At 34.4% G+C, this 27,254-nt stretch overlaps 1 protein-coding gene across 2 annotated transcripts in view; it reads right to left on the bottom strand.

Moving 5' to 3' along the window:
- The window catches only part of NEK10 (NIMA related kinase 10), a 103,066-nt gene that overhangs the window by 2,541 nt on the left and 73,271 nt on the right, over window positions 1–27,254 (bottom strand). For both annotated transcript variants that reach the window (XM_084508487.1, XM_084508488.1), the window contains 7 exons: window positions 23,236–23,284; window positions 21,632–21,669; window positions 15,987–16,087; window positions 13,239–13,349; window positions 11,344–11,452; window positions 9,828–9,880; window positions 9,685–9,740 (listed from right to left, as the gene is read on the bottom strand). In XM_084508487.1, coding sequence (XP_084364613.1) covers window positions 9,685–9,740; window positions 9,828–9,880; window positions 11,344–11,452; window positions 13,239–13,349; window positions 15,987–16,087; window positions 21,632–21,669; window positions 23,236–23,284 — 517 coding nt within the window. The remainder of the gene's footprint in view (window positions 1–9,684; window positions 9,741–9,827; window positions 9,881–11,343; window positions 11,453–13,238; window positions 13,350–15,986; window positions 16,088–21,631; window positions 21,670–23,235; window positions 23,285–27,254) is intronic.

The raw sequence follows: 27,254 nt of genomic DNA on the forward strand, positions 1-27,254 counted from the left end.
CAGGTTCTTCCCTTCCACATACCAGTATCTCCTCCAGGATTCTTGTATTTTGTCTCTTGCTGTTCTTGACTCTGCATTAGATTTACCTATTGCTCACTTCCTGGCCTTCTTCTCATCAGTCGCTAGTTATTTCTTTGCACAGATGTTATTTTTCAATGATCAGATAAACTTTTGACTTGATCTGATAACATTTCTGTGCTCCGTCAAGACTACTTTTCAACATATACATGCTGCGATTTCTTAAAATTATAACTTGGTTACACCGGCACAAATTTCTAAGAGAACAGTTAAAGTCATACTTGTGACAAAAGATGTACTTTCTTGGCCAAAAATTGAAATCCTTGTTCTAATGCAACACTAATAAAGTGTCAGTAGAATTCCTTTTATCTTTTTTAATGTGGGCAAGCAGTGTAGGGCAAAGCTTCATATTTTTAATATCTTCATCCAGTGCTTTAAAAGCTAAAATCTTTCAGCTCCTTCAGTAGCACAGATTTCTATAGTTACAGGACTCCATGGAAACGTGGAAAACTCAGGAGATCATGGCATTTTTACAGATACAAAATTCCAGTAAGACAAACAGCTATTCCTTGATTTTTCATAATTTCCAGATAATTAGATTTAAGTAAAATATTTTAAAATAAATTTCAAAACTCAGGCTGATGAGGCCTAAGAATTATCTTCTCTTAAGGATTACTATGTCAGAGCCATAAGGATCTGGCTTTCCCTTATCTATAAATACAAGTTCTATTGGTAAAAATGCAGTCTTCATGGAAAAGTAATGCAACTACAGTATTTTGAGGAACACTGTGACAGTTAGTAGCATACTGACATCCCAGAATAACTCTGGTTGTATCCTACACTGCTATATCAAAACAACAACCTGTTTAACAATCAATCATCAACCATCCTACCAGTCATCAGGATATCTTGAGACAGTTAAAAATGTTTTAACTTTGAATGATTGTGATTTCTAAACACTGAGGCTAATCATGGGTTTCATTTGTTAGAAAACTTTCAGGTTATCTTGCACTTAGCCTTAAAAGAAAGTAAGCCTATCCCTAAAACTCCTTTTAACTGCATCTTGCTGTGACGTGGAAAGGTATTACATTCCTTTCAGATAAACTGACCTAGCTGGACCAAACCATAAAAGAGAAGGAAGGGAAAGAAGGAAGGGGAGGAAGGGAAATTTCCCCTTCATTTCAACTCAGTATATTGTTCAAAAAAGCAGTGTAAGATACAGTTCTGCTAGCACAAGGATGACTCCAGACTACAGCAAGCTTTTTCAATTGCCTTGGGTAGGAACCTGCCTTCTTATTTAATGTTATTTGACAGACTTTATCTATGCTCTGTACAAGAACTCTGCCAAGTAGATATCTCAGACACACAGAAGTTAGTCCCAGAGTAAATCTTTTCCTTAAACTAGTAGAAAGATCCATTTCAGAACTGCAAGAGCACACCCATATTAACTCAGCCAAACAAGTCTGTGATGACAGATGCTTCCACTCAAAGATGGGAAGCTCATATAAGAACGTCTGAGAGCTCAGGGCATGTGATCTCTGCAAGGGATCAGAGCCATCTGCCTAGTGTTGAAAACAGTCATTCCGACAGTCCAAATGCTGACAGACAGCTTCATAAACATGCACTTTTGCTACAGACAGTGTGGACTTCAGGCATTTCCACTGTTAGGAGACCACTTACTTTGTGTATCATCACTAAACTGTATCAATGAACCAGTACCTACCAGGCATCCAAAATCCTATAGTAGTCCAGACAAGTCTTCATTTATTATTTTTTTTTCAGCAAAAGAACTGAAATGCACCTCCTTCCTTGCCTACCTTATTGCTAAAGAGAATCTTCAGCAAACTGAGTGAAGAGAGATGTTTTGCATCATTCATAGTCCTGCCACAGGATCAGATTATTTTGGTACTTACACCAGAAGGATTCATGGATCACTTCTCTGTTCTGCCCAACACAATCTCATGAATTATAACCAAGTTCTAAATCCAAGTAATTTATATGTAGCAGCCCTGATGCTAGCAAAATCTAGTAATCTTGATGCTATCTGCTAGAGCTCTAAACAGTTTATGCTACAGCTCCTATCATGCTGGTTCACAGAAAAGAGCCTGAAATAAAAATCTTAATTAGACTGACTTACTAACCAAAGGGAGAAAAGTGTTTTGTTTTTATATTGTAGTATCAGAAGAATTAAAATCCTCCTTCTGTGTCATTGGACTACTATGCATCCCTGAAATGACAGGAACATTCCTGCAATTCTCTAAAGATTCAGCAAGCAGTAACTTTTTTACAATTGGCCATCTGATTCTGCAATGTGCAAGTGCTAATACCCTAGCATCTAAGGCATACATTTTCTCTATTTTATGTCAATATATCTTTAGAGCTCCACTGAACTATTAACAGGAGGTCTTGGCACTTCTCACATATCTTCTCTTTTGAGTATGGCCAATACTAGCGTGGCTGTAACAACTTAATAAAGTTTTTGTCTCTAGAAAGCACAAAAAAGTGCAGTATGCCTATCACTGTATGCAGTGGTGAACTTTATTCAGTTAATGTCTTCAACCCATTTGCTGGCCACATATTTCATTGTCATTGGAACTCTATACATCAATGTGACAGGAGTTAATCACTGCCTTATCCTAAGAGTTGGATGAAACTGAAGCTAGAATCAATTGTGACTCCATGTTTTCATCTTACTTCTCCTTTTTCTAATTTCTGTGGAAAATTTCTTATTTAGGAAAGGTAAGCCAATACTGCCTCTCAGTGGAAGGACAGTCAGCTTAAACAGTGTAGTGAATGCTGCTCTGTGGGAACAGGGTTGCATGCTTACAGTGCCACACAGACCTGCAACTGAGTAGACCAAACACTCTATCAGTCACAGATGTTTAAAATAAAACAAAATAAAACAAAACAAAGCAGGACTGCTGAGCTTTTGCTTTTTTACCACACTGTGGAGAAATACAAACCAACAGATTGCTGGTTCAACTTAGATAAACATTCCTGCCCAAAACAATATTCTTTTGTGTTTATGAGATACAATAAGTAAGAATTAACATGGACTATCATTTGGAAGAAGAAAACAATTAACAGAAAATGTCAGGCAACATTAACAGAAAGTGGTACCAAAATTAAAAAAAAAAAAAAAAGTAGTAGTGTCATAAATCGCGAAGATATCACAAAGTCAAAAAATTCACTTTAGATTTCAGAAGCACTGGAGCTGCGTACTTTTCATCTACTGGCTAGTTTGGTCTGTTCTAGAACATTAAAAAAAAACGTTAACTAAGCTAAAAACAAATTTGAATTCTTTGGTCATGCAACACAATTAAACAAACAGAATAGTGTTGAAAAATAAATAGCTGACATGGTGAGAATTTGCAGACAGAAAAAGCCCAAGAAATGCATCTGTATTTTCAGACAATATACCCATGGACTATAGCCCCAGTCACAAATGAGAGCTGCTTCAAATAGCCAAAATTCAGAATTATATGTTGTTACTGAGCTATATTATCCTTTTGTGAGTAATACCTTGTGCTATTCTTTGAGTAGTTAAAAATGTATAGCTATCATTAGAACCAGACTTGACAGTTTTTCTCTTTGTGAAAAAGCTCTAAGTACATGAATGCTTGTTTCTTTCATTCAAAAACTTCAATAACAATGGAAAAGATTTCACTGAACAAAGATATGAAAATTATAACTGACAACATATTAATATATGCATTTAATTATGAACAATTTTGCCATCTATTCTTATCTGCATTGCAACTGTTTTTGTCCTATGAAATAAATACTGGAAGATTTCTCTTGTAAGCAGACCTCTTATATGAGCTATGGCACCCAGCTGAACACAACCACTGTCTTTGACCATTGTTATTTTTGTTTATTTATGATATGACAAATCTTCTATCATATAAGTGAGTTGTGCTTGGATTAAGTCTCTTAATGCAACTGATTAAAAATAGACTTCTCCATCAATTTCCGTATTACATATCTACTCCAATATGAAGAAGTGCGATGAAAGTTTGAAACTAATATTTCTTGTCCTATTCATAAATGACAGACTCAACAGCAAGGTGCCTCTCACTGCCTCTCACTTATGTGGTATAATATTAAATCTGAATAGAAGAAAAAAAAAGAAAGACTGGCACAAATGGTGTGATTAGAATAATTTCAAAACACTACATTTTTTTATGCATGTTTACCAAATGTCTGTATAAATACATAACAAAATTGGAGCTCTGAATAATTTCAGGACATTAGTGATAAATGGGCACGAGTTGATCATTCGAGATAAAGCTGAGAGTCATTATCCTCAGCTGGTCATTAATCCCTATGAAATGAAATGACTGCTATTGAGATAGTAATTACTATTATAATGAAATGGGGGAAAGCATGATATTTTTCTTATGAACCTGTCTCATTTTCTAAAGAATTCATGTTTTAATCCACACCAAATAAAGTTGGCTGAATCATTTTTAACCCTTTATACAGTTAATTAATCTTGCTACAAGATTCATGTCACTGCCCCCAGCTAAGATTTAGTGTCCCATTCCTGGAATTCCGGGGGAACAGCAAAAGGCAACAGCGACAGGAAAGAAACACTAAACACAAAATCCCCCCTAAGCAGAAAGTAAAGAAAAAATATTTTAAGAATGTTTTTTGTATAAAGCCTGTTTCATGATGAAGTAGGAAATTGCATTAGTACAGTATATGACATCAAGCTATTTCTTCTGCTTTTAATAGCACTTTTAGCAAAAGCACATGTCCCATGTTGTTGCACAACAGCTGTGGAAGTCTTTGTTCCAAAACAGAATTCTCCTTGCAGCTTTCCAACATATGGAACTGACACTGTCACGTTAAATTGTTCAGAAATCCTGAAGAAATTGTCCCTGAAATGAAGAAATAGCTTTAGGAATTTTCAACTTTACCAATTAAGTTTGTGATTTTCTCATATGTTTTCTGAAGACTTTTGAGCCTTATAGAATCACAGAATGGTTTGGGTTGGAAAGGACCTTAAGGATCATCTAGTTCCAACCCCCCTGCCATGGGCAGGGACACCTCCCACCATTGCTCAAAGCTCCATCCAGCCTGACTCTGAGTACTTCCAGGAATGGGACATCCACAGCTTCCCTGGCCAACCTGTTTCATTTCTCACCACACTCATAGTAACGAATTTCTTTCTGATATCTAATCTAAATCTGCCCTCTTTTAGTTTAAAGCCATTCCCCCTCATCCTATAAGTATCTACGCATGTAAAAAAAAAAAAAAAAATCACTCTCCATCTTTTTTATAAGCTCCTTTTAAATACTGTAAGACCACTTCAAGGTCTCCCCAGAATATTCTCTTCTCCAGGCTGAACAGCCCCAGTTCTCAGTCTTTCTTCACAGAAGAGGTGCTCCAAGCCTCTGATCATCTTTGTCCCTCCTCTGGACCTGCTCTAACAGGTCCACATATTTCTTGTGCAGGGGTCCAAGACCTGGATACAAAGCTCCAAGTAGGGCATCATGAGGGCAGAGCAGAGAGGGACAATCACCTCCCTTGACCTGTTGGCCATGCCTCTATTAATGCAGCCCAGGATGTAGTTGGCGTTCTGGGCTGCAAGTGCACATTGCTGACACGTCAAGCTTTCCGTCCACCAGAACCCCCAGGTACTTCTCTGCAGGGCTGCTCTCAATGAGTTCTTCTTCCAGTCTGTCCTCATGTGTGGGATTGTCCGACGCAGGTGCAGCATCTTGTACTTGGACTTATTGAACCTCATTAGGTCCACAAAGACCCATTTCTCAAGCTTGTCCAGTTCCTTTTGGATGGCTTCCCTTCCTTCTGTTGCTTCAACTGTACCACTCAGCTTGGTATCATTTGCAAACTTGCTGCGGGTGCACTCCTATTGTCTATATCACTTATAAAGTTATTAAGCAGCACTGGTCCCAATATGGACCCCTGCAGGACACCACTCGTTACTAGCTTCCATAGAGCCATTGACCAAAACTCTGGCTTGTGGTCATCCAGCCTATTCCTTATCCACTAACTAGTCCACCTTTCAAATCCATCTCTCTCCAATTCAGAGATCAAAATGTCATATGGGACTGTGTCAAAGGTCTTACAGAAGTCCAGGTAAGCAATTGTCAGTCAGATGGTCTTCCCTTGTTGACTGATGCAGTCAACTCCGTCATAGAAGGCCACCAGTCTGGTCAGGCATGATTTGTCCTTGGTGAATCCATATTAGCCATCTCAGATCATCTCCCTGTACTGCATGTGCCTTAACATTGCCTCGAGGAGGATCTGTACCATGATCTTCCCAGGTACTGTGATGAGACTCACTGGTCTGTAGTTCTCCGTGTCTTCTTTTCCATCCCTTTTAAAAATTGGAGCAATGTTTCCCTTTTTCCAGTCACCAGGAACTTCACCTGACTGCTGGGACTTTTCAAATATGATGGAGAGAGGCTTGCCAACTACATCAGCCAGTTCCCTCAGGACCCTGGGATGCATGTCATAGAATATGTTGGAAGCGACCCACAAGGATCATCAAGTCCAACACCTGGCACCACACGCGTCAACCCAAAAATTCAGACCATGTGTGTCATCAGGCCCCACAGATTTGTACCTGTTCAGTTTCATCAGGTGGTCTTGAACCTGCTCTTCACTTACAGTGGGAGGGACTCTGTTTCCCCAAGCCCAGCCTTGAGGTTCAGGGACTCGATATTGTCAGCTCATGTAGAGTCTCTCACCCACGAACACCCCCAGGTCCATCTCCTCTGGGCTGCTCTCAATCCATTTTCTGCCCAGCCTGTATTTGTGCTTGGGATTTGTCCAGCCCAGATGCAGAGCCTTGCACTTGGCCTTGTTGAACATGATGAGATTTGCACAGGGCCACCTCTCAAGCCTGTCCAGGTCCTTCTGGATGGCACCCCTTCCTTCCAGCATGTCAACCACACCACACAGCTCAGTGTCAGCAAATTTGCTGAGGGTGCACTTGATCCCACCATCCATGTCACTGACAAAGATGCAACTCCTTTAGAATTCATTTTTTTCACAATTCTATCAGAAGACCTAGAATTGTGTTATGGGCAGAAGGAAAGGTGATCTGCCTTTCTGCTAGATACACTACCATTCTTTATGTCCATTGTGAAAGTCCCAAACAAGCTGCATACTGAGGTTTGTCCTTCTAGCCTGCTTAAACTGTTTGGAGAACTGTTGGGAAGAACCCTAGCATGTCTGCTAGACAAATGAACCATAAAGAATTCAAAAGCTATTGAAACTGCACTGCTTGACTACTTGGACAAAGTATGAGAAGAAAAAAAATGCTGAAAGCTCTAAATAGTACTGAGTGAAGCATATTCTAGAAAATATGGTAAGTCCTCTGGAAACAGAGACAGATGTTCCTGACAATGAAAGCGTGGTGTACCAATTTTCAGAGAGGGAAAAATATTAATTAATTTGGGAGTAAAACATTGGCCAGAAAAGAATTAATGTAATAGTGACAGGGGAACCAAATGTAATTATGCATCATGACAAATAACACGATTCAACAGCATAGTGAAAAATCAAGAGCATGTATTGCTGCTGATGACAGACCAACAATTAGGTGTGGCTGCTCTGCATTTGCCAGCTAAAGCTAGGGCATGCTAGAATGACGCACATGCACTGGAGTAGGTCAAAGTCTACAGTAGCTGTTACATGCACACATTAACAGTTGTAAATAAGAAGCAAAAACAAGCAAACAATATCAAATTTAGACAACATACTTCTAAACTTCTAAGGAGATTTCACTTCATTCCTTTCTCCCACTCTAAAATCAATTTTGGCTTTGCTACAAGCCCCATGAACGAAGTACAAATCAGCACTGCCTGCGAATAACACATTATCAGCACTACTGGAGAAGTTGTATGACTCAGGGGAAACACAATGTGAAGAAAGATGTTGAGCATTCACTGGCCTTCCTCTCCAGCCTTTATGAATATGTGAAGATGTACTACTTGCTCTTTCCCCCTACAGGATAAATATGGCATAGGGAAAAAACATCCTATTCTACACTGTCATCCCATGTGGCTATGAAGAATAATTTTTTGTCTCCTCTGAAACAAAATTTCCCAAAACATACAAAAATATCTTAAGAGTCTGAAGATCAACAACTCCGTAGGGAATTTTGGCACAGCAGGAAAAATACAAAGTCCCAAATAAATGCTGTCACCAGAAAAAAAAAAAAAAAAAAAAAAAAAAAAAGCAATGTTAATTATTGCACTGCTGTTAGTCTCATGTGGCATTCTTGTGTTATACATTGTAAGTACTAACATATTTTTCTGTAATCTTTAAATGTCCTTTACATTTTTATTAATAGATTTCTTATTTTCATAGTAGTTTGTGCAAAATACTCATGCCCATATTCAATATACATCTGCATCATTAAAGTAAATTGCAATAAGATGCTTTTGCCAGTGCGTGAATTAAATGTCTACACACCACATTTGTACATTTGCTAGATCTCAGTGTTAAAAAGGACAGCCTTTTTCATATTGTTTTTCTAAGTTGCACAATATTTGATTTTTTTACAGCTCCAAATATTGGGAGCATGTGATCAGGACAAAAATTTAAATACTAACATTTGTTAGACCTTATAGCTGCAAAAGTGATCTGTAAACATGATTCAATTTTACCCTGAAGGTTTAAAGAGCAAATTATTATTTTATTTTGGGAGTTCTGAATCATGATTTTTCAATACTTAATGACTGGCAGCTGTAAGATATTTGTAAGCTGGAATTCCAATTTAGTGAGTATTCTATAAAAATATTCAGATTAACATTTGAAACTTCTCTAGCTGTAGTCAATAAATAGTTCCACACAGAAAAAAATGCAGAGATAACAGATAACTGAAAAATATTAGTGAAGAACCAGGAAATACAAAGTCTTAAAACCTCTTAATATCAGAATTTAGAGGATTTTTTTTTTTTTCTGGTTTGTTTGGTCATTTTTTTGTTGTTGTTTTTAGAAAAGATAACTCCCAGGTGGTCTCCCAGGCATTAAAATGCAGATTGTTGCAAAGACAAGGAAGACCTGGTAGAAGCAGTGAATTATTATTATTTATTTTTTTTTCACTAAAGAATACCTGAGGTAATAAATACAAGCTAACAGGTAAAGAGAACAAGAAACACTAAGTATTTTTCATATACTCTCTTTCTTGTGTTTCTCCAAGGGTTCTTGCTGCGAAGACTTACCTCTAGGACAAGGCATACACACAGTTTCAAAAAACTTTTTTTTTTTTTCATCCCCTGCACTTTTGTGATAGCAACTACTTTTTCTGCTTTCTGAGTTGTACTCAAACGCTTTACTATATATGCTAGCTTCATCTTTTTAGCCCTATAAAATATACTTCTATTAAAATAAAACTTACATTCATCTCTGGTTTTATTCAACAAAAAATTAAGGAGATTGCTGCCAAACGTCTACCAGTCTACTGTCTGAGTGAAGGAAACAAATGTGGCCATGTGGTCAAAACAACTTATATTAACTAAATGTACCATATCAATTTCTTCCAGTCTATGCATCCATGTATTATAATAACGATGCATTGCACTAACTTTCAACTGAAATTGCAATCATTCAAACAGGTAGATGATATGTTAACTTTTAGCACATCTTAATTAACTTTTTCTTTTCAAATTGTACACTCAGACTCACCTGTTTGAAGAGAAATTGTAATAACTACTTTCCTCTAGAATCTCTTCAATTATGGTCTACAAATTAAAAGAAATTAATTTCAGTAAATTACCTTTATTAAAAGCAATAAAATACATTAATACATATATATATATAAAGCTTACCTGCAACTGTTCATATGTCATCCCTTCTGCTATGTCAGAAGTGCCAACAATACCTTAAAATAAGAGGCATGTAATTTTATACTACTGAATCTGGAGTTTATGGTTCTTCATTATTTTTTTTTAGCAGTTCTCTAATGACATGTCAGATGATTGTTAATTTAGGTTATCAGCAGTTTATTCCACTGATCACAATGACCCCTTGGCAAAAGCAGAAGGGATCTTAAGGTATTCCATGAACATTTGAGTCACAAGATGTTATCACATTATAAAATGTGATAACTGATGAAAAAATATTAATTTAAATATATATATATATATATTTAATGTAAAAGAACATAGCAATGTAACTTATTCTTCCCCACTTGCAGTAAAAGAACATAGCAATGTAACTTATTCTTCCCCACTTGCAGTTTACTTGCAGTAAAAAGGGTACACTTGCAGCAGCAAACTGTGAGGACAAAAGTATTGTTTGCATGTTAAGAGAATCAAAAATTACCAATATTGAACACCTAATCAATTTGCTTTTTTTCTTTTAAGAACAAAATAAAGTTCATAAGTTAAGCGACTGTTAGGGATTTGTTTCTTATCCAAATGTCACACTCAACACCTAGTATTATTCTTTACTTTTACAATAATCTGTGGAATTTATATGCCAATTTCAACACAGAGGCCAGCAAAACCAAGGTTTCTTACCCTTCTTTCCGGAACAACAGTTTTTAACCATACTATGTCCTCTAGTTTATGAATTGCAGCCATATTTTTTTCTGCATTTAGAAGAATGGAAATGGCACCGATGACAAAATGCAAGTTGTGCATTTCCCTTAGGCTCCTTCAATATTTTCTTAGCTGTATTGCACAAAGAGGCAAATGACAGAAGTCTCTGAACTAGGAATTATGGCTCCCCACCTTGGATGCTGCCTGTGATAGTAGGTTTGACTTAATGACTTAACAATGAGTAATTCTAGTCCGAATTGTATTTGGCTCTATTTATTTTCTAAAGTATATGTACACTCTTTACACTATAAAGGTGTAGTATAGCACGTACATTTCTCTCCAAGTTTCTAGGGTTTGATTCAGATAGGTAATTGTCTCATGTCAGGATTACTAGGATTTAAATGTGACAGAACAACAAAGGGTTTAAATAGAATTTGTTTAAAAATCACATGAAAAGACAGGCAAATCCTAAGCAGGACGTTTTCAGTGACAAAAATTTCTGTTAATTTTCGTGGTTGAACCATGTGTTATTTGTATCTTTGCTATTTCTTTTTAATTTCAAAATATACTCTCTGAACTTAGTAGAATGTTCCACAATGGTAAACTACTTACCTCACCAACAATCGAAAAACAAACTAACATACACATAGGGAAAAAAAAATGATCAGAAAATTCGTATAGTCAACAACTTTCCTGTCTCTATAGATAGCTTTTAGATCAGAGCAGGAATTCTTTCTACTTCAGTCCAATATCCTTTATTAGAGAAACATATGCCACTACCAATATTCTGTTGTTTTGTTACCTTTTCTATCATCTGGTGCTAATGTATTTGCAGCTGATGAGAGAAGTACCGCACACCAATCTGCTGTAAAGATGTTGGGCTCAATCAGTTCAGGAGAACCTTGGAGCAGCTAGGGGAGAAGAAAAAGAGAGAGAGAGAGAGCAAGATAGAAAGAAAGAGAGAAGCAAAGGACACCTGAAATCTCCACACTTCCTTTTTGCCAACACATCAGACTTCTGTAAAGCAGTCTACCCTTTCCTATGTAAATCTGAGACAGGCAGTCTGCCTCTTTCTGTGTTTCCCAAACTATCAGAAGTCAAAGGAGATTTCAATACATTTTAGATTAATGAAAAAGTAGTGAACACAATTATGAATGTTCTACCTTCTCCCCCAAGTCACTTAGTGAACACTGCAATCTGTCAACCTGCACTTTGTATAAAGCACTTTGTTACTTCCAAATTCATTTCATGTTTCCCAGCATAGTTATAGTGGTGATTTTTGTAAAATTCTCAAAATGTATTTGTTCTTACTGACTTAAAATATGTCCTATTTATTCACTAATGCTTATCAGTTCCCCATCCTTCTAACTGTACTTTTTGCTGCTTTCTATTTCCTTTGAGGTATAAATACCCAGAATTGCAGTCAGCATTTCAAACATCTTCAATTTACTATCATTTACTTTTTAAATAGTGTTTTTCTTCCATTTTCTTCGGTCACAAATTCAATAATTTTGAAGCTAACAATTTTACAGTTGAGAGCATTTATACATTCATAAATAAATAGGTTCCATTATTTCTGGGCAATTGAAAATTAGATTAATTTTCTAACAAATACTTCCTTTTTCTTCTCATATTTTTGGGCACCCTTTCCTGGAAACATCCACTCAATACATTAATAGAAAACATTTCCTTAGATTTAATTTTATGACTGAAATATGGGACTTGTTTAATGTAAATCCCAGGTTGATTTACAGAATAGCAAATTTGCATGAAACTGATGGCTCTAAGAAGCATCTTTAACTATCTTTCAAATGCACAACAATGTAAACATTATATAGGCACTCCACGGAGCTTAAGCACTTCAGATAACTTAATACAAAAGTAGCAAGCAGATTTAGTAATTGGGGTGAATAAATTCTGTAACAATGACTTGGAATATTCCACAATTCAGTGCAAACAGGTGACAAGCAAATTAGGTTAGAAAGGGGTATTATGTCTCACATCTGAAGTGAATGGTAAGCAATTATCCTTGTCACCAAATTTTATATACAGCAACATATCTAATAATTGCTTTGTCATCAATTAAAAAAATGAAATAGTTCCACAGTCTCCCACAGTACACAGATGTCTATTTTCAGATGCTCTGCTGACTACAGTCGTCTCAGGATATTTTGAAGGAACACTTAGAAATTCTGATTTCATAGAATCATGGAATGGTTTGGGTAGGAATTTTAGTCACTAGCTCTTTCCTGTTTGGAAAATGTCTAGCATGTCATTGGAAAACATACAGGCATGGTTCTTCAGCCATGCAATTTTTGCAAATCTGCAGTATTTTTAAACTGAGGATTCTAAACTGTTGCTGATACTACACCATTATGGGACAACGTATTCAATATTCAAGATACTCTGGGCAGTTTATGTGCTTTATGAAAGCTCATAGTTCAAGTAGAAAGACATTCCATAATATGAATAATATTGGCAATCTAATAATAAATTATGAAGAGCTTATATAAATTAAGAGCTTATATTATTTTTATTAGCTTTTGCCACAAAAAAAAAAAAAATGTTACATTTTCCTTCCTCTTTGCTTTCTGAGCTCTAATGAGATTAATTTTGTTTTTGCTGGCCCTCTTCATTTACAATACATGTTGTAACGATCAGAGACAAACTTGAAATATGGTAATTGATGTACTGCACCTTTTTCATTTCTGATTTCAGATTGTAAGGATTGCTGTGCTGACTGAAGAGGGACTTCTTGAATCTTTCAATGACTCTCCTTTTCAAGTTGCACTGCAAAGCTGGAGGAAGCTATGCAACACAGAGAAACAAACGTTTTCACCACTCAATTACAGCTCCCTAAAGATCGCCTAATCAGCAGTACCATTACTGAAAAAAGTAGCTACATTGCAAAAAGAAACATTAATGTTTCATAGCATGGTGACAGACAACAGTACAAAACCTGATTTAATGACATATTATAGTAATCTTTCTTAGTTTACCCATTCTGTTAGGCTTGGCAGATCATGCAAGTCCCTCTAACCTTGAAAAATCATTATATTAAGCCTAGTATGATTAATACTAGATTTGCCTCCCTGATTATAAAATCATTTTTAAATGGTTTTATGAGTAAATGTAAAGCTTCAGCTGTTGGTAGCGGCAGTCATATTGACAGTCACATCTGTCACCTCTCTTTGATGACCACTCTTTGGTATGTACCACCCTTTGGAAACCATCTCCTACACTGTTTCTGTATAGTTTATTATATCCGCAGACAGCGTTTGTGAAAATTATTTTCTATTATTTAGTATACTCTTTACAATCACATCAATAATGTAAATTCACAAAGTGCCACTCCACTGAATTCTGTAAGGTTCTTGACTATGCAAGGAAGCTTTCACCATTAATGATTCATATTCAAAACACTATCACAGTATACTTTTTAAAGATTTTGTTCCCTTTGATACAACCTACTGTTCTAAGATGGCTATCAATCTGGAACAGCTGTATTGGCTTCACAGGAGACACTCCTGATTTGCTCTGGCAAACTAAGGGCAAGGTTAAATCGTAAGCATTAAACGACTTCATTAGACAGCTGGCTGCATACAGCTGTCTGTTACAGATAGATGCTACTGTGTTTTTGTGCAGATGAGACCTTACACGTATGCTTTAAGTCAGATGTTGAACATTCATATGAGGAAAAAATGATGCCTTAGGAAAGGCCTGCAAGACACTCCATAAACTACATGCCACTGCAATGAACTATGTGCAGTTAATGTACCATGGACATACTGGGATATTCTGAAGCAACAGTGATAAAGGACAAATCCACTGCATGAGAAACTCAGAGTTGCCTCAGGCACTACTGTTCAATTTTAAGTTCTGTTTTAATGAAATCAGATGTCAGATCAGTTTTTTAAAAAATGGCCATAAAGCTTTTTAAAAGCTTCCTCTTACATTATTTTCCAACAAATCAGTCCAACTCTTGTTCCCATGGAAACTGGATTGGGAAGGCTGCTTTGCCTGCCAAGACCTAACAGCAAAGAACTCTCCCTTGTAAAGTTCAGTTTCAAATTGTCAGCTGAAATATGTAATAGAGAATTGTAGGAAACAATTATATATTAATAATATATATATATATATGTGTGTATATATATATATATATATATATTCTACCATAGATTTGCAAGAATATAACCAAGTACAAGAGAAGCATGTTGCACAGTGACCAAGTACAGATGTGGACTCTGGTTTCTCTGCCTTCTCATTCTGAGATCAACTGACACTGAAAGCATCAAAGTTGTTCAATGGCCAATTTCAAGCAAGTCTATGTTGTTGTTAGCTCTCACTTATGAGAACTAGCACTAACTAGTAGGCCACTTGAGAAACCTTTCTTCACCATAGAGGGTAGGTTCACTAATAAGCATCTTGGACACACTTGTAATATAGCACAGAAAGACTAAACTTCCTCATTTCTGTTACCAAGCAAAGGGCTTAGTAATGCAGTAAATTATTCCAACTCCAGTTATTTTAAATAACCATTTTTTCTTTGTTCATGAGAATTGATTTCCTGTTTTACCTGTTTCAATATATTTGACAGTCTCAAAACAATAACAAAAATGCATAAGACATGTAAAATGCTCCTAATTTAGTTACGTTATTATGTTTTAAACAAATTCATATAAATTTGGCTCTGCAATCTGAAATCCCCTGATGTGATATATGTGATTTCCTAAGCATAAACTTTTTATTTTAGACAGCAAAATGATGTGTTTGTTTTCTTTTTTAATGACGACAAATTTTGCAAATAACTGAATGCCAGTCATCTTTCTGGAGTACAAAAAGTCTACTATTGTATTTTTAGTTGAGAGTTCAGTGCATATTTATAACCACCTCCATTTTTGTTTTGGAATTCACCATGAAACGTTCAAAATTAATTTTAAAATAATTCTGAAGTTTGTAAAAAAAACACTGTATTGACTTTTCAAAATATTTGAATTACAATATTCAGGGTAAGAACTATTGCACTAGAAATCCTAAGAAATTATTACTACGTATTGATAATAGAAATTATTACTTAGAAAATATTAATATAGTGGAAAGAATTTTATGTGCTCTTCACATCAATATACAGTAGTCACCTAAAATATCCATATTGCTAACATGACAAAATGTTATAAAAATAAATTACAGTACAATCTATTTTTCTGAGGTGAACCAATGATTTCTTTTTATGACTCAATTATTGCCATCCTCCACACACTAATATTCAAGGTTAGTCTTTATTTAAATGATATATTTTTAAAACATCCTGCCATCTGCAAAAATGTCAAGTTCTGTTGTTTTTAAAGAACAGCAACTAAATTAGCAGTACTTTGCAGTATCATCTTTTTGACAACAGCAAATAACTAAAATGGATAGAATGTCAGAAGAAACGGTAATGCATACTTGAGTGATGAAGATAATTTTGTGGAGCTGAATAAGAATCTGCTGAACAGGGTCACTGATCTGACGCACCTTCCTTTGTGATACAGCAATTCCTGTCGATGCTGTAGATGACAACACTAAAATCAGGACAGCTCATTTTGTTGCCTTTATATATTAAACATGTGCACTGCTTAAAATCTGTAGATGGAAATATTCCGTTTTTATTATGCATGACTTGATTTTCCAATAGTGTTGGGAACAACATAAAAAAGGGGAGGGAGCAGGCTAATTTAATAATTTTTAAGTTTATATAATGGAATTAATAATGGACTTCCAAAGAAAAAACCTCTCTCTGATTCACTTATGCTAAGTTACTCGGAGATTAAATATGAATATACCTCACTAAACATAAACATTTTTCTACATTTATTCATAAAGACACACAATAAACAGATTTTTCTTATTTTAACTGAAAAAAATTATTCCACATACTAAGTCACATTTTTATTTATTTACGTATGTTGATGTTGTAAAGTTAATTCACTTTTTACCCTAAAAATTCCAATAAGAATGTTTTATGTGGACAATTTGGAGAAAAAAAAAATGTAGTGGTGTGTGTTGCTTTATCACAACTACTACTCATTTTCAACATCTAGTAAGATTGTGTTTTGAGAGAAAAATAAAATAAATAAAAAAAATGCAAGGAGCTATAAATTTTCCGTGTCTGCTCTATTTTACATTGGAAAATTAGTGGTTTCTGTTCTTTGTAAGAAGTTCCTCCCTAACAGAGACCACCCTATCTAAAGGGAGGAATCTATCGATGGAGTCTGTGGAAGGGAACTATTATAAGCATTCTCCATGATCAAAATGTCATCATCATGAAACAAAAGTGGAATGTCTCATGGTTAGAATACAAGATCATCAATGCTAAGCAAAGATTAAAACCTCCTCCCACAAAAGAAAGAATGCAGACAATCGATCTGTATTACAGACTACATACTGCTTTCACTTGTAAATTCCATAAAAGGAGTAGTGTTGACTTGTGAATAAAAAGGAAAATTGGGTTTTTAAAACTTGCAAGTGCAAAACTAGTTAGGTATTGATAGAAAAATGCATGGAGCTAAGCAAACAGCAAAATGGGGTTGAGCAAATCAGAAAATATTAATACAGATTCAATTTTCATGTATGTAAACATTTAATTACGAGTTTGCACATTACATATACAACTAAAATTTTATGCTCTGACATGGGATATAAAGTTGGCCCATTTGAAGACAGAGGATAATTCCTGCCAAATTTAGTATTTTAGTATTTTATCATGTTTGCAAGGTATTCTGTCTCTCAATATATCTGCAGACATTATAATTTCTCTAGGTATTAACATTACCAGTAGCTTTGTACACTAGACCTATCAGAAGATAAAATACTCATTGCCTAATTAATACGAGATCAAGAAGGTGGAGAAACTTCTTTGAGAAAAGATTGCTAAAAAAAGTTGTTTCTAATTTTTCCTCTGAAACAGATATTCCAAAAAAAAGTACTTTATTTTTTTCTCACATTTTATTTGAGCATTTCCTTTAGCTATTACCTCTTCAAACAATAGGTATAAATACACTAATTCACAAACAGTGCACACATAGGCTTATATCTGATTGCTTAACTATTTTATTATGTATCCAAATGTGATCTTTTCTAAGAAAAATAGCATCCATTTTGTAGTATAAACTCTAAAGTAAAGAATACAGTTAGTTTTGAATTCAAAGGAAAAATATGACCTTAGAATTACGTATACTGTGATACTTCAAACACTTGGTTTCCTCAAATCACTTGTATTGAATTATTGTAGATTTTATTTAGATAATTGTAAATTAATTATCATGACAAGGAGGAAAAAGGCTGAATTTTCTTTTCTCATTTCACAAAAATAGTAAGTTGGTAGAAACCTTTCTCTTCCACTAAAGCTAGACTACCATTCTCTGTCAAGCAAATCTTTGTACATAATGCATAGTTTTCATTCACAAAAGCACTGCAAAATAAGTCATGCATGAAAAGTTACACTTTTCTTTCAACAAAACAAATTTCATGTCACAGTTATTTTAACCTCTTAATTTACTGCTCTTTGTTAAGATCAGATAAAAATATATATATCAATAATGTGAAAATATTTAGTTATTGTAAGCAAAAATTGAAAACTAAAGTTGGAAGTGAAAGTTTATTTGGGACTTGTCACAAAAAACTATTTAAATTCAATATGAACTTTGTTATCCAGAATTTGGTACAGATATTCTCATCTGTTGTAGATACACTCTTTTTCTTGAATAGCTTCTGGCAATTAAAAGACTGTGTGTTCTTTTTCTAAAGCAAAACTACCCTATTTTACTACAAAGTAATGTCTAATATCCACATGATGTGTTTCCTGACATATACAATGAGATATTTGATAAATACTTGCCATAGGCATCTTGCTAAAAATCAAAACCAAATTCACTTGACCACTTGAAAAAAGTTAGCATTATTTAACATTTACAAAGCACACTCAATTAACTCAGTGTTGATTTGTGGAAGTTACACCTAGAAGGTACGCTATATTTTGTTAGTTAAAGAGCATTGTTAATTTTTAATTTGTGAACAAAAAAGGTGTAAGAATTGATGCATGCGGTATGGAAGAATATGTGTGATATGAACCAGCAGAAGAATACTGCTGATCAAGCTTTAGATCATTTAACAGAATTAGGACATACAAATAGATACAATCTGTAATTCAAAATGAACGATTTACAAAACATCAGATTTTAAATATAAATATATATTTATATATATATAAATGAAAATATATTTATATATATATATTTAAATATATATATATAAATATAATTTTAAAAAAATGAACACCTTGGTTGTTATTTATTTAGTGCTCCCCTCTATCATGCTATGCATGCTGAGAAAAAATATGGAGCCAAAACCAAATCAGGTTCTTTAATTTTTATTTTTTATGTCGTAAATCAATCATTAATTATGATTTTGATATTGTATATTTGTCATACACACTATCATTTCTAGAGATTAAGCACAAGTTTATCAGTAGATTGCCACTCTAAAACACTTACTGTCTCACTAAAGAGCACCAGTTAACAAAATTATCTTTCTAAGTTGAGTATTAGTTCTGGAAACTAAGGAAAAAGCTTAGGTCCATGTATTGAACAGCCAGCAGCCCTGTATCACTTTTAAATCCAGTTATCAATAAACCATGTTGCAGAGGCTAATTTAAATACAAAATTCTAAAAATTTCTCATGCAGAAATACCCTGAAGATCACAGTCGTATGTACACATTTATATCTACCTAAACTTTTTTTTTTTTTTTTTTTTTTAAGTGATCTAGTAACAAGAATGAAAACTCCACTGAAAGGGTGAGGAATTACAAATACTAATAATTCAGCCCACAACTGATTTGTTATTATTTTTTCCTGTTGAACTTCTGTGCTGACTCCTTTAACAAGAGATAGAAGAGAGACATTCACAGACTGACGTGTCTAGGAACTAACCAGATCTGAGCTGCAACCTAGCAGAAACTAAAGAATTATAGAAAATATCATTCTCTATGACAGAAACACATTTCTGGTAGGATCAGGAAGATAATGACATCATTGCTATTGTCAGATCTTTTGTGGCAATGCCTTTTGGCAGATAGGTTGAGAGAGGAATTCAGTTTAACATTTTTTTCCAAAGACTCCTCTTAATAATCAATGAGAAAAAGAGAGCTTTTCCCTTGAGCTACTTAAGGAAGAATTTACCTTGGTCTTTCTGCTCAAGGTGACAGTGAAAGCCATGCTATAATGATCTAAAACATGATGTACCGTGAGAAGAACAATTTCTGTATAGCTCTGTTCATCTCATTGTCACCTCTCCACTAACCATTTCAACACTGATAGATCAAATCCTAAAACAAATAGCATGGTCTTGCCATTATAACCTAGGAATCTTCAGGTTTTGTTAGGACAGTGATTAAAACATTATTTCCTCAACATACTACCTTTTTGACCGGTCCCTGTCCTGTGGTATTTGACTTCTTTGTTGTTAATGACTTTTATTAAAAAATAAATGCATGTAAATCAGTCTCCTTTCTTTTTCATCTCTTAGATGGTGTTTATTTTATTTTTTTCCTGAAGAAAAATATGCTTAGAATGATAAACATAAAAGACTGAGCAGGACCTAACATTGATTTTTCTGTTATTCAGGGTATAGTGCTTTGTCTCTTTTCTAGTACATCAACAACAGTACGACTTACAAGTCTAGGTGGACCAGTTTCAATACTTAAAATACAGATAATGTCTATGTGTTTCAAGGACATCTAGAAACCCCAGTTCAGCTAGGAACTTCAGGAGTTCCCAGAAAATCCATTTACTCCAGACAACTCTACTGTTGTTGTTTTGTTGTTGTTTTCAAATAAATAGGAATAACATCATTTGAGCAATGAAAGGATGTGTGTGAATAGGTCAGTGATCAAACCTTTTAGGAGCATAACAGCAAACCTTCAAGTACCTTGAAGGATCCCAATAAGTCAATAAATTTTCTTCAAACCATTTAACATAACAGTAGATTTTATTTTAAATATGTCTACTTCCCGAAGAAAAGGCACCATCAAGTGCCCTTTTCTTCTCGGGTTAGACCTTACACAAATTACACTGTTTTTCTCAAGAATAAAACATTACTGACAAAAGATATCAAAATTGCTTAAATGACCCACAGGACCAAAATTATTTGCAAAGGCTAATGTGTTTGTCTGCAGATCACTATAGCTCTGATGCATTATGGCTGGATAGTTCGTTTAAAGTGTGTGTTGCTATTATAATGGCACTTATTAGTAAATAGCCCTGAAAAGTTCTGAAAATTTGAGGGAAAAAATGTATTTGTACTGCATAATTAAAATTTCTAATGCAACTTTTATATCAAAAAGCTGTGAAATAAGTTAGTATACACACACAGTTGTGTTTTTATGATGATCAATATTCCAACTGCTCAAAATATTTTTCTTTCAACTATTATTTAATTCAGACAACGTTAAGTATTCTGAAGTCACAGCTTAGCAGCTTACAATATCTGAACCTTCTCAGTAGGAGAGAAAAGTATCACCAATGCAAAACTTGTTTAATCAGTGATGTACAAATACTCCATAATTTACAAGACCTCTAAGAAATATTCCTTTTATAGGAGCAATTCCCATTGCATCCAGTAGAAACAGAGGTAAGAGAATGAACGTTAGAGCTAAGACAATGAACACTAAAATGAGGTCATACTGATTTACTATTGGAATTTATATTTTTTAAACGTTTCATGATTCATCAGACAACATATTTGTATCTGGAATGCAATTCTCTGCTTTTCTATAATTTTAAAATACACTGATTAGATAATACCATGATTTTTCATATTGCAAAGAACTGCAACTGGAAGGCTATGAAACTGCCACCTTGCCACTGGTGAATTATCTTAATGTGGGCCTTGCACATGAGTAGAGGCACTAACAAGATCAGATTAAAAGGCAGCAAAGAGGAGGAAATGAAAGAGGAGACATTGTATATGTAACAGGAAAACATGGTTTAAAAACTTGGAAACTATTAAGTTCAATTTCAGCTAAACTTTGATTCTATCACAGGCACAAAGTTACCTGGTCGCAGTCTTGATCCCAGGCCTTCAATATAATCTCTATTATTAAAGCAAAACAAAATAAAATGAATCAAAACAAAATAGAGTAGTTATAGTTACACTTGGCATCAGATGCTGTAGCAAAAATATTATAATTCCCTGACTTGTTCTCACATTTCCTCTAAACAAAGCCTGTCTGGATTCACTAGTTTATAACTGTGTGTTTATAAGTCTGGTTTACTCTACATGTCCAAAGTGGTAAACATTAAAATTAATAATAATAATAATAAAAGAATAATATTAGATCATTAGCAGAACATTATGTCAATGCCAGAAATATAATCCCATATGGTTTTTATAGCTATACTTAATACACTGTTCCAGCCTGAAGATTTCATTAGCTGATATAAGCAACAACAAATGGATACAGACAAATGGAGAACTGAAAGAACAGATATGATGTCCTGATGGCCAGTAGCCTCAACAACCCTCCCTGGCAATAATTTTTACTTTCTTTTTAAGTAGTAAGGAAAATGAAAGTTTTAATGAGAAGTTATGAAGGATAAGATGATAGTTTTGCTAGTGTTTGCGTGAGGGGCACAGATGGAATAAAAACAAAGGTGTTTGTTTCGGCGTACAACCGTTAGGAGTCTGCCATTACTGACTTCAGCAGGGGCTAAAGCTGGAAAGCTAGTGAGCAGTAAGTGACAGACAGGATGGTGATATGCAAAGAACAACTAAGAACAAGGAAATTGAGGGACTGTGATTTCGAAGATGTCACTAAAACAGCTTAGTAAGAGCTGTTTCAGTAATATTCTTTAAATAAAAGCTGAATCAAACAGGGACTAAGGAAACAGGAGAGGAATCAATGCCAGTATTATAAATGCTCACCTAATTAAGTTAAAGGTAAGGGGGAAAAAATCAGAAGGCAGATGAAAACAAGTCATTTTTGGATTTTTTCACATGTGAAAGGAAAGCAGAAATTAAACTATAAAGAACAATCTATGAATAGAAGCAGTGTCAAAGACATTAGAAAAAATAATTATTGATCAAGAATGCATTTGAGGCATTTCTTAATTAATTACAGAAAAAAAAAAAAAAAAAAAAAAAAAAAGAAAGACCTTTAGAAGGAGAATAAGGGAAAACATGCTATATTTTTTGGTTTATTTATGTTTTAGAAGTAATGAGCAGGACTCCAGAATTTCAGAAATAGATATCTAAGGTTATACAGAATGTCTAGAAGAGTTCAAAGGGTCATGATATTACTCTACACCATCAAACATGCAAGCACATTTTTCTGTGGAAAAATAGCTGCTTAAAAATGCACAACCAGAATTTGTCTAACCAGCTTACGTCAGTTTAGCTGATACAGCAAGGTTCACTTCTAAACCTTTATCAGTTTACTGCTAGTCCTTAAATTATTCACATAAAGTTTCTGTGTGCAAACATCCTCAAATAATATCTTCAGACAGATTGATTGTCATTGGCTGAGACAAAATGAAGTTGTAATGGTGAGTAAGGAAATGTTTCATGGAGGTAAATAGTGCAGGTGTTCTGTTGTGAAATGACCGGATCATAACAATGGTCAGTTATATAATCTATATTAAAATCATAAATTATACCTACCTAATCTGAGGTTGTCTTTCAGAAGCACTGAGACTTTGTTTAATTATACCTGAAACAAATCCATAAACATTATCTCTGCATAAAATATATATATATATACACACACACATAATAATACTTTATATTTCCCAGATATGGTGTCAAAATAGCTTTTAAATAGAAATGGTAAATAACTCTAAATCCGCATTTGGATATGGAGTTGCTGTTTGATGTGTCAAAAATACACTTGCAATTTAGTCTCAGTCCTGTGCAGCATTTTATTAAATAGCTTCAGAATTTCACAGAAACATATAACACATGCTGACTGCATACCCACAAAAGATGTTATCTGGATTAGCATTAAGTAACTACCACTGCTACCACTGTAGCCACAACAACGTCTATAGTCTGGATAAGAAGCTAGAACATTTACACAGTTTCTCAGAGGACCTTTGACAGGTTGAATCCTGTTCTTTGACAGGTCCTGAACCCTGTTCTACCAAAGTTTTATTGGCACCATTCTATTAGCCAACTTTGCAAACTATTACATATCTAATACCTTACCTCTTTAATAATCCTACTGATTTTAAGACCCTGAAGACAGGTATATGACCAGTAATTGGTCAAACATCCAATTGACAATAAAAACTGAAACAGAACTTTTATCATGTATTGCCTAGTGCCAAAAAAATATGAATAGCAAGGAGTAATAGTTGATGCTATTTATTTTTTATTGCACTTGGAAAGCATTGTCTTAATACAAACATTTTTCTTAAGCAGACATCTTAAGCACTGGTCTTAAAACATTCCTACAAAGCCATTCCTTTTATGCTAATTTCGACTTGAGACCACTCTTTCCTATGCATGCTTTTTGAAAGGGAAGGAATAAACATATGCTTAAATTAAAAGATATTTCATCTAACCGTAGGTCTAACTAGTAAAATAAGGAAATTCATTTTTCCCATACAACCATTGATTTTTGATACAAAACCCCATATCCTTGCATACATGAGATTATTTTCCACACTAGTAACATCACAAACGTTTTTATAAAACAAGAACAGAAGCATCTAGTCACTCAAATACTAGCTAATAAAATAAAGATTACATAGTCTTACACTAGTTTTCCTGCTGTTGGTATATTGTAGTTATATTAGTCCTACTGTAGTTATATTAGTTCTAGAGCAACAGCAGAGGACTTTCAGAGAGCAAACGCATTTCTGAGATTTTTAATTATTTTCCTTGTTTTCAAACATACTTTCAATTGTGCTCTGAAATACAGTGCCTCTGTCTTTCCTACTTTTCTCAGATCCATGAATTAAATTCATGACATGAGATAACATGAATAAAAAAAAAAAAAAAAAAAAAAAAACTTGGAAGAGGCTGGGGAGGCTGGCATCTGTCCACACAATTCAGTTTAAACTCCCCCCATATTATGTATCTTTTATTTTGGCCAAATCTGTCTGCTTAAAAGGAAGACACAGATAGACAGAAATAAATAAATTAAAAAAAAAAAAAAAAAAGAAATAGTATCTTATTTCTTGCTAATGCTCTGCATAGCAAAACAGACTTTGAAACTCTGTAGTAATTAATCCAAAAGTAAGTTTTGTAAGAGCAGTTGATGTAAATAAACCAGTCCCTTATAGATGCAAAGATATTTCAATTGACTTTTAAAAATAGATACGAAAACGCAGTGTCCACTGCCTAGAAAGCAAGAAAGGCCTTTTGAAAAGTTATGATTGGACCTATTCATGGAATAGATATTTTAGCTGTGTATGCTGCAGACACAATAATAGATAGACAAAAGTAGAAGCTCTGACCAAACCTGAACCATGTTGCTTGGGATAAGGATTTTTAGTTACAGTCTCAGGCACTCTGCTATAAACCAAGAATATAATATATTTATGTAATATTTATGGGAGAAAATCTGTAACAGAAGACACCTGGCTAGAAAACTAAGACTGAACACAGCTGTTTCCTGGAATTTTAAAAACAGCTTCCCTTTACAAGAATTTATGTACTAAATTGGATCTGAAATACTACAACCTTTGGCTGTTTCAAAGAAACGGTCTCTCTATCAGTAAAGAGCTCATATCCAACAGTTCTTGATCAGTAAGATGACTCACCACATTTGACTTGCAAATCTGACAGCTTATGAGTATATTTGCAAATGCATGGTATTTCACACCAAAGAGTCTGTCTCACCACTCATTGTACATGGCAGAGATATAATATTTACTGATTCATATGCTAAAATTAGGAAAATACTTATTAATGTTAAAGTGAAAAGAAATATAAATAAATAAATAAATAAATAAATAAATAAAATCGTTGCAGAACATCACTAAACAACAGCCAACACCCCTCAGCCACATTTTTATAGCTTGTTATTATGTTAGAAACCTACCAAGCAACTCAACGGGGAGAGTCTATATTAGATACTATGAAAATGCTTCAGAATAATTTCTTCAACAAGGAGACTCAGACATCTAAAAACCATTATAACGCATATTCATGTGTGTATACTTGCACCCATCAAACACTAATGACTCTAGTAATAGTCTTGTGTGTAAGAGTTATTTTAAGCACTCTAAGCCAAACACGGAGTAAGAAACTACGACACAGATGTTTAGGAAAGTTAACTAGCAGAAGTCATGAAGCACGCAGTAGATCCTGATGTTCAGCCCAGGGTTTTAGCTGGATATTTTCTTTAGCTGGATATTTTCCATTGTTACTCCTCTACTATAAATGGGAAGAGCAAGGCAATGTATGTTGTGTTCAAATGTCTTGCAAGAGGAAATTAATTAAGTTCAAGATGATCTCACGGAAAATGAAAGATAAATGCTCTATGTCTTTCCTGTTTTGTGTCCACCTTTTTTGGAACGTGAAAGACGTACAAAATCCAAAGATTTTGATTAGCATAAGGCTCCTTATTCTGAATAGATCTATGCAGATTCCTTGAGGATTTTTTAGAATAAATCAAATGAGATATCAAGAATTTTTCTCACTGCTACTATAGCCTTTAATAGCTGATGTAATTAAAGTAACTTCTAAGAGTTTAACATCATAGCATTCATTGGCATCAGTGCAAATCATAGAGATACATTCTAATATACATTTTAGTGTTTAGTGTTTTTCTGTTGCAGGCATCTAACCGTGTAATTTCAAGAAAAAAGCTTAGAACGTGATATGAGTTCAGAAAAACCTAGAAGGATAGAAAGTTTTGCTTTAGCTTTCACTTCACTGGTATCTATACATAAATAAGTAAAACTCTGAAAACTCAAGTTTAGTCAAGGTGATTCCAAAACTGAATCAAGATTTCACATTTACAGACAACTTCAGTCTGTCTCCTTGAATGAAATGGAAGTAAAGAAAGTGTTTTTTGTTTGTTTGGTTGGTTGGTTTTATTTGTTTGTTTTTGTTTTTGTTTTTTGAATGACAGCTTAATAATCTTGTCAGGATGAATTACCCGTCAAATTACCTTTATTTATATGATATACTCTTAGTAAACTGCCCTTTAAATCACCGTACTCTGGAATAGATATCTTTACCAACATTAATCTGGTTTGCAGATCAAACAGCATAAGTTTACTAGCAGTGACTACACGTAAACAAACAGAAGTTGCTATAAACATATTTTAAGCTTATCTCAAGCACGATACAGGAAAAACAGGACTTGGCAGATTTTAATGTAGTTGATGTCTAAAAAATCACATACATTAGATTAAGATCTCAAGAGAAATCTGAACCCTGGACAAAGGTAAACTGGGAAAAACAAGCCTACAAAACGCTCAGATCTCTGAAACTCTCCACAGACAGCTCATTGTGCAAATTCTGAGTTTCTTAATGCAATAATCACTTTCAACTAAATTCTTGAAGCTTTCTCTATACAACCTAAAGAACCATGTACAGCAGATGTAAGAGTATCTTAGGCTGAGTCTTAGGGGTAATGTCTTGAAGAAGCAGTGTCTTCTAAAATCATCAAATCCACCACCAACTACAACCACTCTGAATAATAATAAAAATCTCTGTGATCACAG

Source organism: Aythya ferina (genome assembly GCF_964211825.1).
Source record: "Aythya ferina genome assembly, chromosome: 2".
Taxonomy (NCBI): Eukaryota; Metazoa; Chordata; class Aves; order Anseriformes; family Anatidae; genus Aythya; species Aythya ferina.